Here is a 14,982-nt window from a genome sequence, read left to right as displayed (position 1 = left end):
AGCGGTTAGCAATGCTGCCCCTCAGTGCCAGGGACCCAGGTTCAATTTGGACCTCGGGTCACTGTCTGTGTTGCGATTGCATGTTCCCCAGGGTGGCCTGGTTTCCTCCCACGCTCAAGATGGGCGGGTTAGGTGGATTGGCCATGATAAATTGCCCCTTAGTGGCAGGGGGACTAAAGGATAAGTATGTGGGGTTACGGGGATAGGGCCTTGAGGGAATGTTGTTGATGCAGATTTGATGGTCCAAATGGCCACCTCCTGCACTGTAGGAATCCTCTGATTCTGTGTAATAATAGAGGTCCAGTGAAGTGGGAATGTTGTAAAGTGCAGTGCAATAGCACAACTTTGAGACTAGCAGGAGCAGGTTGGCTGGGTGTGGGTACTTGGAATGCTGCAGCGTTACTATTCACGGAATGAAGCTAATGTTGCTGATGGACAGATACAGCAAGATAACCTATCATAAAATTGTCTCCCTCACTCACTGAAGCTGATCCAAAGCACACAAATGGATAAACCAGGCAAACTGGTTATACCCCTGACTCAAGCTTCAGATCAGGCCCAAGGTCAGGTGCAATGCCTTTTCTTGTCAGCTTCGATCTTGTTTGTCTGTCTTGTGGGGACCATGAATTCGATTCAGTTTGGCTTTTGGAGTAAACAGATGGATTTGGATCTGCATGGCCCACTCTGAGCATTGGCTTTGTAAGAATCTTTTTTAAAGTTAATTTCTTATCAGAGGCATCTCTGCAATTTTCTAGTTTGGACCCCAAGAAATGCATCTGTGCACTGGCTTTGAGTTCACATTACCAAATTCAGTGTCCATGTCCTAAAGGCAGAATTATCGGTTCTTTATTTATGAGCCACTTCTAACAATATAAACGCAGGCTATAACATCCCCATTGTTCAGAACAACTCGCACAAAATATTAAAGCCTCTCAAGTGCCGTGCAGAGGATTCTGTCAATCACAAGCTTCCTCCACCTTCTGCTCTATGTTTTGTGTTCGTAGGTGCTGTTGGCTTTACAAGGAAACATTTAGCTGGAAGACTCGGTTGATTTTCTGGAGAGTTTTCTTGTTCATCAAAAGAGGCAGTTGCACAATAGAAAACTAAGCAGTGATGGTGAGGCCAGGGATTGGGGAAGGGGGAAAGGAGGGGGTGTTGGATTGAAGTATGTTCAAAGCCTTTCTGTTTCTGCAAGAGGGTAATCTAATATTCTCGCTCAACTGGTCCATCTCGATACAAATGAATGTAGAAAGCAGGTTAAAATTTCTGATTAACCATTAGTGTCAACTTGAAGCAGGCTAGCCATCAAACTGGTGTGCTGCATTGCTAGATGATTTTGATTTTATTTATTATTGTCACGTATTAGCATATTGTGAAAAGTATTGCTTCTTGTGCGCTATGTAGACAGAGTATATCTTTCATAGAGAAGGAAAGGAGAGAGTGCAGAATGTAGTGTTACAGTCATAGCTAGGGTGTAGAGAAAGATCAACTTAGTGCAAGGTAGGTCTATTCAAAAGCCTGATAGCAGGAAAGAAGTTGTTCTTGAATCGGTTGGTACATGATCTCAGACTTTTTGTATCTTTTTCCCGACGGAAGAAGTTGGAAGACAGAATGCCCGGGGTCAGTGGGGTCCTTGATTATGCAAACTGCTTTTCTGAGGCAGCGGGAGTATAATCAGTCAGTGGATGGGGGGCTGGTTTACATGATGGATTGGGCTACATTCACATTTGTGGTTTCTTGCATTCTTGGGCAGAGCAGGAGCCAAACCAAGCTGTGATGCAACCAGAAAGAGTGCTTTTTATGATGCATCTGTAAAAGTTGGTGAGAGTCGTAGGTGACCTGCCAAATTTCCTTAGTCTTCTGAGAAAGTAGAGGCATTGGTGGATTTCTTAACCTGTCCTGGTGGTGGTGGTGGTGGCGGCGGCGGCTGTTCTTCTTCTTCTTCCTCCTCCTCCTCCTCTCCCCCATGCTGACACTGTACTTCGGATATGTACTTGTGGGAACACACAGATTGCTTCACATAGCATGATATTGACCAGACTCTGTGCACACTTACAACAAACAATGTGCCATTTTCTCAGTGAGCTTTTATCTTCCATGAAGATTCAGTTTTCGCTTGGTTCCTCACTCAGCAAACAGATTGGGAATAAGCACTGCTAGTTTTTGGATTAGTTCAGTTTTAAAATTTATTTATTACTGTCACAAGAAGGCTTAGATTAACACTGCAGTGAAGTCACTGAAAATCCCCTAGTCACCAAACGCCTGTTTGGGTACCCTGAGGGAAAATTTAGCATGGCCAATGCACCCTAACCAGCACATCTTTTGGATTGCGGGAGGAAACAGGAGGAAGCCCAAGCAGACACAGGGCGAATGTGCAGATTCCACACACAGACTGACCAAGCCGAGAATTGAACCTGGTTCCCTGGCATTGTGAAGTAGCAGTGCTAACCACTGTGCCAATTCACAGCTCCTGATATACACAAATGTGTTTGATACATTGAAAACTACATATGCAGACATACCAGTAAGGACTTGTGTTTTGATGCAAGTGGGTTTGCTGCTTGTCTGGTTGAGGTGCATAAAGCAGCTTGTGAACAGTTAACTTAGAGCCTGGTTGGAGAATAGAAGGGAGAGGGAAAAGACAAATACTTGGAATGCTTTGGGAATGTCCCAACTCAACAGAGCTCCCTATAACCAGAGCTCATCAACCTGGAGGGTGATTTGAACAAACATTGAGGACTGCCGTAATAAAGATAAAAGCAAAAATACCGTGGATGCTGGAAATCTGAAATCGAAACAGAAAATGCTGTGACGAGAAACAGAGTTAATGTTTCAGATCTGTGATTCTACTACAGAACTGAAGAAAGGTAAAAACGTACAAAACGTTTAGTTGGGAGAGGAGTTGGGGAAAAAATAGACGACCAGGGATAGGATGGGGCAAAGCAGATATTGATAAAGGTGGTGGCACAATGGTTAGCACTGCTACCCCACAGCATCAGGAACCTGGGTTCAATTCTGGCCACGGGTGACTCTACAGAGTCTGCACGTTCTTCCCGTATCTGCATGGGTTTCCTCCCACACTCCAAAGATGTGCATGTTATGTTGATTGGCTTTGCTAAATTGTCCTTCAGTGTCCCAGGAAGTATAGGGGTTTAGTGGGATAACTAGGTGGGGTTACAAGGATAGAGATGGGGCCTGGGTGGGATGTGCTGTCAGAGAGTCAATGCAGACTCAATGGGGTGAATAGCCTCTTCCTGCACTGTAAGGATTCTATGATTCTTGGACATAAGACAAAGGGGAATGTTAATGGTGTCATTAAGGGATGAAGAATGCAAATAGTGGCAGAAGGTGAGAGGTGTCAGTCAGGGCGAGTGTGTGATCAGTCCAATGAAGTGAAACAAACTATTAGAGGAGGTCACCTGGAGTCCATAGGTTGGCAGAATCTGGCTTTTGTAGAAAGGAATTTTGGCTGCGGGGAGTTTTCAGGGAAAGTTAAGATTAGAGCTAATGATGTAATTATCCAAAGCAGTGCTCCGGGCGAGAGGTGAGGATTGATTGCATCAATGTTGCTGGGTTCCAAGCAGTGCTGGAATACTCGTACATAAGGGAAAACGAGCAGGACTTTATTATAATGAGCCCCGTAACTACTCGCTCAAGCTTTCTGATTTCTTCACTAGATTGAGCTTCATTGATGAGGGCTGTCTTTGTATGCCCCCTGCTGTGCCATCTTGACAGCTGTTTTGGATTTTCCATGTCCCTCAACCCACCTCCCCAATGGGGAAAAGTGCTTCTCCGTACGTTGGTAACGTGCCTGTGAATTTTCTGTGTGCTGCTAGCTGAGATAAAAGGGGGAAAGCTGACCCTGTTGGCTCTGTGCTATTTACTTCCATTTAGAGTCATAGAGGTTTACAGCATGGAAACAGGCCCTTTGACCATCTTGTCCATTCCACTCCTTTTTTAACCCCTAAGCTCATCCCAATTGCCCGTATTTAGCCCATATCCCACTGTACCCATCTTACCCCTGTATCTGTCTAAATGCTTTTTAAAAAAACTACTCCCTCTGGTAGCTCGTTCCAGACACTCCCCACCCTCTGTGTGAAAAAATTGCCCCTCTGGATCTTTTTGTATCTCACCCCTCTCCCTTTAAACTACACTCTCTAGTTTTAGACTCCCCTACCTTTGGGAAAAGATATTGACTGTCTAGCTGATCTGTAACTCTCATTATTTTCATAGACCTCTATAAGATCATCCCTAAGCCTCTACGTTCCAGAGGAAAAACGTCCCAATCTAATCAACCTCTCCGTATAACTCAAACCATCAAGTCCCAGTAGCACCCTCGCAATTTTTTCCTGCACTCTTTCGAGTTTAATAATATCCTTCCTAAAATAGGGTGACCAGAAATGTACACAGTACTCTACGTGTGGCCACACCAATGTCTTGTACAACTTTAACAAGACGTCCCAACTCCTGTATTCAGTGTTCTGATCGGTGAAACCAAGCATGCCAAATGCCTTTTTCACCACTTCTGTTCACCTGCGACTCCACTTTCAAGGAGCTATGAACCTGTACCCTTAGATCTCTATGTTCTGTAACTCTCCCCAACACCCAACCATTAACTGAGTAAGTCCTATCCTGGTTTGATCTATCAAAATGCATCATCTTGCATTTATCTAAACTAAGCTCCATCTGCCATTCGTCAGCCCACTGGCCCAATTGATCAAGATCCCATTGCAATCCTAAATAACATTCTTCACAGTTCATTATATTACCAATCTTGGTGTCATCTGCAAACTTACTAACCATGCCTCCTATATTCTTATCCAAATTATTAATATAAATGACAAATAACAGCGACCCCCAGCCTTGATCCCTGAGGCACACCGCTGGACACAGGTCTCCAGTTTGGAAAACAGCCCTCAACAACAACCCTCTGGCTTCTGTCAAGAAGCCAATTTTGGATCCAATTAGATATCTCAGCCTAGATCCTGTGAGATTTATACTTATGCAACAACCTACCATGCTGTACCTTGTCAAAGGCCTGACTAAAGTCCATGTAGACAACATAAGCTGCACTTCCCCATCTACCTTCTAGGTTACCACTTCGAAAAACTCAATTAAATTTGAGACATGATTTTCCACACTCAAAGCCGTGCTGACTGTCTCTAATCAGTCCTTGTATCTCTAAATGCCTGTAGATTCTGTCTCTTAAAATACCTTCTAACAATTTACTCGCAACAGGCGTGAGGCTCATCAGCCTGTGGTTCCCAGGCTTTTCCTGCAGCCCTCCTCAAACAGCCCGTCTTTCTCCAGAGCGTGAGGTAAAGCTTGAATAACGGTTTACATTTCAAATGTAGAGAATGTGTAACAAACCCCCTTTTCTTTTCCCTTTTGCAGTGAACTTTGAGGCTTTGATCATTGCCATGTCGGTGGTTGGGGGAATTTTCATCCTGTCGCTGTGCATCTGCTGCTATTGCTGCTGCAGGAGTCGCAAGAACAAGCAGTAAGTGTTTGGTCTTTGACCCAAAACCCAGAGTGCTGGTGAAATAGTCAGTGCTCCCATTATCGCTGCCTGACATCTTACAGTTTTATTCACAAAATATCTGAAAGAATATTACAAACCTTTCAAACTGGCCGTCACAAAGTGCAGTGAAATTCAGTTTATCTGCATTGACCATATTTGGCTCTGATGTACTTCAGTATACTGGTTAGCACTGCTGCTTCACAGCGCCAGAGACCCAGGCTCAATTCCAGTTTTGGGTCACTCTTTGTATGGAGTTTACAGGTTCTCCCCATGTCTGTGTGGGTTTCCCCCCACAGTCCAAAGATGTGCGAGTTAGGTGGATTGGCCGTGCTAAATTGTCCCTTAAAGATGTATAGGTTATGGGAATTAGTGGGATAAGTATGTGAGGTTGTGGGGATAGGGCCTGATGGGATTGTGGTAGGTGCACACTTGATGGGCTGAATGGCCTCCTGCATTGTAGGGATTCTGTGAAATGAGAGCAGGCATGGTTGAAGAGAGCATCACTTTGCAGGAGCTTTTATTGGCTGATTTTTGAATCCAGCATATTGCTCCAACTGATCAATTTTTTTTATTCATTCATGGGACACGGGTGTCACTGGCTGGCCAGCATTTATTGCCCATCCCTAGTTGCCTGAGGGCAGTTGAGAGTCAACCACATTGCTGTGGCTCTGGAGTCACATGTAGGCCAGACTGGGTAAGGATGACAGATTTCCTTCCCTAAAAGATATTAGTGACCCAGATAGGTTTTTCTGACAATGGTTTCATGGTCATCAGTAGATTGTTCATTCCAGATATTTGTTACTGAATTCAAATTCCATCATCTGCAGTGGCAGGATTTGAACCCAGGTGCCCACAACATTAGTTGAGTTTCTGGATTAACAGTCTAGCGATTAAATCATTAGGCTATCTGAAGCAGAGACCCAAACTATCCTGTCCTAATGGTGGGAGATTTCACCTGGTCCAGTATAGCTTGTTATGTGGCAAGTGCCTGGTAATTGCTGTCAGTTGGAATGCAAGTGATTTCGCGCCACGCTCCAAGGTACCAAAAAAATGTTAGGTGAGAAGGTTCTAGTTTGGAGGCGTTTAAGAGATCCGTGGATAGGTTTATGGATGGAAAGGGTTTGGTTTAGGTTAGAGGGTCATTGCTTTTTAACTGGTCGGCGCAACATCGTGGGCCGAAGGGCCTGTTCTGCGCTGTAATGTTCTATGTTCTGATAAAAATAAGTTGCTAGCAAACAAGTGGAAAGGGTGTGGGTAAGTAATAAATTTCAAGAAGGTGGCGTGTCTCTCTTTAAAATGTTTGATTTGTTTAGGAACAACGCAATAGATCAGAAAATGGAAAGAGAAAAGGAACAGAGGAGAATGCGACAGGAAGAAAGGTAAGCAATAAAAAAAACATTGCTTCATTCTTTAGTGGATTATGGGTGTTGCTGGCTAGGCCAGCATTTATTGCCCATCTCTAATTGCCTCTTGAGAAGATGGTGGTGAGCCACCTTTTGAAAGCACTGCATTGAAAGGAAAATGAGTCGGTCATTGCTTGTGTTGGATTGCCACAGTTTTTGGACACCTTTCCAATCTTGTGGATCCAGATGATCCCATGGATTTCATTCTCAGTGTCCTACACAGGCTAGCCATTCAATCTCTGCAGCTTTAAGGAGGCACCTCCACAAGGAGGTAACGAGCAGGATAGATAAAGGGGAACTGGGATGTAATATACTTGGATTTCCAAAAAAACACTTAATAAGGTACCACACAAAAGGCTACTTAAGATTAAGAGCCCATGGAGTTGGAAGTAGTATGAACAGAGGATTGGCTAACTAATGACTAATAGAAGTGAGTTGGGATAAGAGGGGCATTTGCAGGATGGCAGCCTGTAACTAGTGGAGTGCTGCTTGACAATAGTACACTCACTTCCCTCCTCTAAGTCACAATTGTGCCACAAAATGCTGGGGCCATAATTATTGACTATATACGTTAATGACTTAGTCGAGGGAAGCGAATGTTCTATTGCCAAGTTTGCAGGTAATACACAAATAGGTGGGAAGGCAAGTGGTGAGGATGACGCAGTCTACAGAGGGATATAGACCGGTGAGTGGGCAAAAACTTGGCAGATGGAACATAATGTAGGAAAGTGTGAAGTAATGCACTTTGGTAGGAAGAATAAAGGAGCTGATTTAAATGGAGAAAGACTGCAGAAAGCTGCAGCTTGGAGGGATTTGGGGGTCTTCATGCATAAATCACAAAAAGCTAGCGTGCAAGTTACCACATGATAGGTTGTTGCATGAGGTTAAATCTCACAGGATCCAGGATGAGATAACCAATTGGATACAATTGGTTGGGCCGAAGGGCCTGTTTCCCATGCTGGGTTGTTCTTTGTTCTGAAGACAAAAATAGCTTGATGACAGAGGGTGGTTGTAGAGGGTTGTTTTTCAAACTGGAGGCCTGTGACCAGCGGTGTGCCTCAGGGATCGGTGCTGAGTCCGCTGTTAGTTATTCATTATATGTTAATGATTTGGATGCGAATATAGAGGGCATGGTTAGTAAGTTTGCAGATGACAGCAAGATTGGTGTCACAGTGGACAGTGAAGAAGGTTATCTAGGATTGCAACAGGATCTTGATCAATTGGGCTGATGAAAAGCAGAAGGAGTTTAATTTAGATAAATGTGAGGTAATGCATTTTGGTAGATTGAAGCAGGGCAGGACCTACTCTGTTCTATAATCTCCCCAACACCTCACCACGAACTAAGAGACCTAAGAGTACAGGTTCATAGCACCTTGAAAGTGGAGTCACAGGTGGAGAGGGTGATGAAGAAGGCATTTGGCATGCTTGGTTTCATTGGTCAGAACATTGAGGACAGGAGTTGGGATATTGAAGTTGTACAAGACATTAGTAAGCCTCGCTTGGAATACTGTGTACAGTTCTGGTCACCCTATTATAGGATATTATTAAGCTAGAAAGAGTGCAGAAAAGATTTACCAGGATGCTACCAGGACTTGATGGATTGAGTTATAAAGAGAGGTTGAATAGACTGGAACTTTTTCCCCTGGAGCATAGGAGGCTTAGGGGTGATCTTATAGAGGTCTATAAAGTAATGAGTGGCATAGTTCAGCTAGATAATCAAGATCTTTTCCCGAAGGTAGGGGAGTCTAAAACTAGAGGGCATAGGTTTAAGATGAGAGGGGAGAGATACAAAAGGGTCCAAAAGGACAATTGTTTCAGTGAGTGTCTAGAACGAGCTGCCAGAGGTAGTAGTAGAGGTGCATACGACTTTGTCTTTTAAAAAGCATTTAGGCAGTTACGTGGGTAAGATGGGTTTTTGGAGGGGTATGGGCCATACCTGGGCAATTGGGACTAGCTTAGTGATTAAAAGCTGGGTGGCATGGACAAGTTGGGCCGAAAGGCTGTTTCCATGCTGTAAACCTCTGACTCAAAATAAGTTCAACAGGTAATTGGGAAGACAAATGGAATATTGGCCTTTATTTCAAAGGGAATAGGGAATTAAAAATGGGGAAGCCTTGCTAAAAAAGTTACAAGACATGAGTTTGACCACACCTGAAATACGGAACAGTTTTGGCCTCCTTATCTAAGGAAAGATATACCGGTGATGGAGGCAGTCGAGAGAAGGTTCACTGGGTTGATGCTGGGTATGGAGGGATTTTCTTGAGGTTGAGTAGGTTGGGTCTGTACTCACTGGAGTTTGAAGAATGAGAGGTGACTTTATTGAGACGTATGACATTCTCAGGGGGTTTGACAGGGTGGATGCTGAGAGGTTGTTTCCCTTTGTGGGGGAGTCTGGGACCATAGGGCATCATCTCAGAGTAAGGGGGTCATCCATTTCAGATAGATGAAATGGAATTTCTTCTCTTAGAGAGTAATGAATCTGTGGAGGTCTTAACCGCAGAGCGCTGTAGAGCCCGGGTCATTAAGTATGTTCAAGGCTGAGATAGATTTTTAATCAGTAAGGGAATTGAGGTGTATGGGGGTAAGGCAGGACAGTGGTGCTGAGGATTATCACGTCAGATCAGTCATGATCTCATTGAATGGTGGAGCAAACGTGATGGGCCAAATGGCCTACTTCTGCTCTGACATCTTAGGGCCCTGGGGTGTGGCTTGATCTCTGAGCAGCTGAAAGTAAAGGCTAGCAAAATGATTTCAAGTTGGGCTTCATTGCCAGCACTACAGGCACTCTTCTGAGCAGGATTAGCTCTTACTCTGTGCAATCTATCTCTTACTAAATCGAATGGCTTGCTAAATCTACTGCTTTAGTCAGGAATGCTAGATGGGGCAAGCCTAGTCTTGGACATTACCAGCCCTCTGCAGACTGTGTAATAAGAGATGGCACAGTGGTTAGCACTGTTGCCTCATAGTGCCAGGGACCCAGGTTCAATTCCCAACTTGGGTCATGTCTGTGAGGAGTTTACACATTCTCCCCGTGTCTGCATGGGTTTCGTCCGGCTGCTCCGGTTTCCTCCCATACTCCAAAGACATGCAGGTTAGGTGGATTGGCCATGCTAAATTGCCCCTTAGTGTCAGGGGGACTAGCTAGGGTAAATGTATGGGGGTAGGGCCTGAGTGGATTTTGGTCAGCGCAGACTCAATCGATGGGCCAAAAGGTCTCTTGCACTGTAGAGGTCTATGACAGTAAAACTCCCCCTACCCCTCAGGCTGTGTAACGTCAGTGCTATTACTAAGCTGTAATGTTCAGAGCTCTTGGCCTGATCACTTGGTGTTGATTCAAGTTCCTGTCTACTTATCTTTCAGGAAAAGCGAAATGAAGCTCAGACACGATGAAATCAGGAAGAAATATGGTGAGGCAGCACATTGTTTCCCTCAACAAGTTATTAAAGCAGCCCATTGCTGTGCTTGGTTCGCTGCAGTCACTCAATGAGATCTGTAGGGGAAGCTAGCTGGATAAAATGACATTTGGCTGGGATTTCCAGCCTCTCTGACTGGCTGGATCTTCCACCCCCGCCAAAGTCAGAAGACATTTGGTTGGTTCGCTGTCTCCAGAACAGCAAGACCTAGATGTGGCAGAATCCCATTGACTTTGGCAGCACCGGAAGTTACAGTGGGACGAGCAGGAAAACCCTGTTCTTAACAGCAGAGATGGGTGATGTGGCTCCACTGACCCCCTGGCAGTGTTGATACTTGACACAAACAAATGGAATCTTGGCATTTATTGCTAAAGAAATAGAGTATATAAAAGCAGGGAAGTGTTGCTGCTACTGTACAAAGCATTAGTGAGACCACACCTGAAGTTTTCTGTACAGTTTTGGTCCCTTTACTTGAGGCATTGGAGGCAGTTCAGAGGTGGTTCACTAGATTAATTCCAGAGATGCGAAGAGAGATGGGGCAGTTTAGACCTATACTTCCTGGAGTTTAGAATAATGAGAGGTGACCTAATTGAGGTGCACAAGATGATGAAGGGGATTGACAGGGTAGAGAGGATGCTTCCTCTTGTGGGGCATTCTGCAGCAAGAGGTCACAGGTCTAAGATAAGGGGTAGCAAATTTATAAAGGGATAAAGAGAAAGTACTTCTCTCAAAAGGTGATGAGTCTGAGGAATTCACTATCAGAGTGGGGTGGATGCCGGACTTGAGTAAATTTACGGAGAAGATGGACAGATTTTTAATTAGCAATGGGCTGAAGGCTTATGGAGAACAGGAGGAAAATGAAGCTGAGGCCGAAATGAGATCAGCCAAGATCCTCCCCCTCTCTTGCCTGTTTTTCCCCGCACCCCACCCCCAATTTCTATCCTGTAAGATGGTGTGAATGCAAGGTTAATTTGAATATCTTGCACTCCTAGCAACTGGACCCCAGTGGGTTGGAGAAACACACTGGAGCCTGGATACCTAAGGATGTAAACACAGGCTCAAGTGGCTGAGGGAGTAGGAGGTGATACAGAACCTGCAGCCCAACTGGACAGAGAACAAAGCCTCTTAAGGCCTCCAAGCCTGCCAGCCGAAAGACCTGCTGGATTGTTAGTCCCGTTAAAAGGGGAATGCCTGTCTTGGTGAGGTTCATTCTCCAGTTGGGCATTTGAGAGTAACAGAGCTGCTAATAAACCCCTGGGCTTTTGAGTGAGTGAATGGGCCTATCCCATCGGCATTCCTAACGAGTGCTGTAATCCATGGGAAACCCCATCGGGAAGCTGGTTAGAAGGGAAATCGGATTTTGATTGACTTTTATGGAAGGTGTAAGTAAGAAATCTGACTTTAACTTTTGCTTTTGTTTCAGGTCTATTCAAAGATACAAATGCCTACTCCAAATTCGAAAACAACTAACGCGGAACCCAGCTCAATGCCAAAGGAGTCTGAATGATTTGTATTCCAATAGCTCAATCTTTGATTATTGTATATTGTATTTACTAACCTCTCCCTCCCAAACCCCAGAGACAGTGAAATCAAACAGTCCAGGGCTACGGTTCGTTTTTAATCCTTGGGGGACGGGGAACTATTTTTTTAAAACTTCTCTGGGCCAGTTACTGTTTAATCCTGCCTGCAGAATAATTTCTAAGGCTGTATCCCATAGTCTCTGGTATTCACACTGGAAAGATTGACACCAGCACTTGTTGGAGATGGACCAGCCCACTGGAGACTAGGTTTCCGCATTCCTTTATTTCTTTTTTTTTCCCCCTTAACCAGAATTAATTCAAAGTATATAAAAAGACTCGTTCTAATGGGGCGTTTCTGACACGACACGTGTCCGATTCCAGAGCCAAACCTGTGCCATTCAGTGTCTTGCTCCTTTTTTTCCTGCCCCTTGTGCCACATTTGTGTCTCGATTCCAGCTCTTAAAGCTTCTGCAGCGATCGCGGGTCTGAGGGAATCTTCTTTTTTACGGCCAGGTATAGACCAAAGAGCACAAGAAGATGCTGCATTTCCAACGGCCATACGACTGTGAGGCAAAGGGGGCGCAAATTAGGACCCAAATTAGTGCCTTTCTCTTTAACGGGTTTGTGTTTTGTGCCTTGGAAGAGGTGTGTATTCACACATTGATTTCTATCTCTCATGTTGCACTCTGTGAGATGACTAGCGAATATTATTAGTGTCACTTTGCTTTGTTTGTGTGTGTGTGTGGGGGGTGGGGGGGGACTGCGAAAATCTTTTTTTAAACTGCTGAACTGTATCAAAAATAAAAAAATGGGCACTGGGATTTTTAAGTTGAGTTAAACTGTGTCATGCTGAGGGGAGATGACTGTGTTTGAGGGAGGGAGGGAGTGACCTGCAGACATGGTTAACAAAAGCATCGTTCAAGGCAACAGAGAGAATATTGTTCCTACTTGGGTGACAGGCATCGATGGGGCTGCTGTCGCTGCAGTGCGATGTTAAGAAATTGTCCCACACACGTTCAACCCATCTCAAAGAACAAAAAATTACAGCATGGGAACAGGCCCTTTGGCCGACCAAGCCTGCACCAACCATGCTGTCTGTCTGAACTAAAACTCCCTACCCTTCTGGGGACCTTATCCCTGTATCCCCATCCTATTCATGTATTAAAAGTCACTATCGTATCCGCTTCCACTACCTCCTTCGACAGCAGGATCCAGGCACCCACCCTCGCACCTTAAATCTGTGCCCCCTAGTAATTGATTCTTCCACCCTGGGGGAAAAAGCTTCTGACTATCCACTCTGTCCGTGCTCCTAATTATCTTGTAGATTGTTTTTGTGGCTGGGAGTTTGAGAATGTGCCTCCGTACTGAGGAATAGGCAAAAGGCATACAGCGACTACATTCCCGGGCTGTTCAATGAGAACACTAGTGTTCCAGTAAAGTCCCGCTGAAATGAATCTTGCATATTGGTGTGTCCGATGCCATTGTCTCTTTTGCCTTCATGGGAAATATCGGCACCAGAGTGAAAGTGTGTTCCATCACTACCATTGAATGAGAACATGATCGACCATCTCCCTCACTGGATTGAGATACAGGGCAGAATTCTTCCATCTTTCTCACACCAGTGCCAGTGGAGAGCAGAGGATATAGCACTCGGCTACATCGTCGTCACCCGGGACTGGAGAATCCGACCGTGGGACAAGCTGCGGGAGTCCTGGCCTGAGGGGGCCAGCTGGGAGAATCGCAGCCATGGTACAAGAGTGTTTTCAAGTGTTGCGGTGAGCAGTTTCTTTTCCCCAAATCTTTGTACTGTCCAGTCTGTGGGTACGGTTTACAAAAGAACCTTTTAAAGTTAATGTGTACAGCAGTGAGAATAATAAGCTCAGATCTTATCTATTAGAAACAATATCAGGTTATGGTTGGAGTGAGGACAGATGGATGGAAAATGCAGATCGACTGCAACTATATTTGTGGGTGTCAGAAATATTCCTGTAAGCTGTAGAGGCTTCACACATTGTTTGTGTGATCTGCACCATGCAGGGGCTTGAGAGAGACGTTTGAGTTTTTTCATTGGTCTTGAGGTTTTCTCTTCAGTTTTATTTGCCTGGGTAATAGGAACAGAGGCAAGCCATTTAGCCCCTCGAGTCTCTAGCAGCACTGAGATCCTGGCTGATCTGTGGCCTCATGCCACATACTTGCCTTTGGCCCATTATCCCTTAACACTTTGTATCAATCTCAGGCTTAAAGATGGCAACTGATCTAGCATGATCTAATGGTTTTTCATTCACTTGTGGAACATGAGTATCGCTGCCCATTCCTAGTTAGAAACATAGAAGATAAGGGGAGGCCGTTTGGCCCTTCAAGCCTACTCCATTCATCACCATCATGATTGATCATTCAAGTCAGTAGCCTATACCTGCTTGAAGGGCAGTTGGGAGTCAACCACATTGCTGTGGCTCTGGAGTCACATAGACCAGACCAGGTAAGGACGGCAGATTTCCTTCCCTAAAGGACATCAATGAACCAGGTGGGTTTTTCCAAAAATCGACAATGGCTTCATGGTCGTCAGTAAAGGGAGAATTTAGCACGTCTTTCGAACTGTGGGAGGAAACCAGAGCAGCCAGAGAAAACCCATGCAGACACAGGGAGAATGTGCAGACTCTACACAATGACCCAAGCTGGGAATCAAAACTGGGTCCCTGGCGCTGTGAGGCAGCTGTGCTAACCACTGAGCCTTCCCAACAATGACCTAAGTTGGTCTTTCTCTACACCCTAGCTATGACTGTAACACTACGTTCTACACCCTCCTTTCCTTCTCTGAATAGTATGCTTTATCGTGCACAAGATACAACATAAGAACATAAGAAATAGGAGCAGGAGTAGGCCATCTAGCCCTTCGAGCCTGCCCTGCCATTCAATAAGATCATGGCTGATCTGTCGTGGCTCAGTTCCACTTTCCCGCCCTCTCCCCATAACCCTTAATCCCCTCTCTTATCAAGAACCCATCAACCCGCGTCTTAAAAATATTTAGCGAGGCAACCTCCACCACTTCAACGGGCAGAGAATTCCAGAGATTCACCACCCTTTGAGTGAAGAAGTTCCACCTCAACTCCGTTCTAAACCGCCCC

At 45.0% G+C, this 14,982-nt stretch overlaps 1 protein-coding gene across 1 annotated transcript in view; it reads left to right on the top strand.

The window, feature by feature from the left end:
- Nucleotides 1-12,616, top strand: part of LOC145349946 (pituitary tumor-transforming gene 1 protein-interacting protein-like) — a 31,453-nt gene extending 18,837 nt beyond the window's left edge. The window contains exons 5-8 of the mRNA XM_080198650.1: nucleotides 5,395-5,500; nucleotides 6,835-6,900; nucleotides 10,285-10,331; nucleotides 11,761-12,616. Of these exons, the coding sequence (XP_080054776.1) occupies nucleotides 5,395-5,500; nucleotides 6,835-6,900; nucleotides 10,285-10,331; nucleotides 11,761-11,807 (266 nt within the window). The 3' untranslated portion in view covers nucleotides 11,808-12,616. The remainder of the gene's footprint in view (nucleotides 1-5,394; nucleotides 5,501-6,834; nucleotides 6,901-10,284; nucleotides 10,332-11,760) is intronic.
- Nucleotides 12,617-14,982: the final 2,366 nt, after the last annotated feature.

The sequence above is a fragment of the Carcharhinus amblyrhynchos genome, chromosome 11 (assembly GCF_965287045.1).
Source record: "Carcharhinus amblyrhynchos chromosome 11, sCarAmb.v2.hapA, whole genome shotgun sequence".
Taxonomy (NCBI): Eukaryota; Metazoa; Chordata; class Chondrichthyes; order Carcharhiniformes; family Carcharhinidae; genus Carcharhinus; species Carcharhinus amblyrhynchos.
Note: the sequence above shows the minus strand (reverse complement) of the source record. Positions and strands in the feature narration are given on the sequence as shown.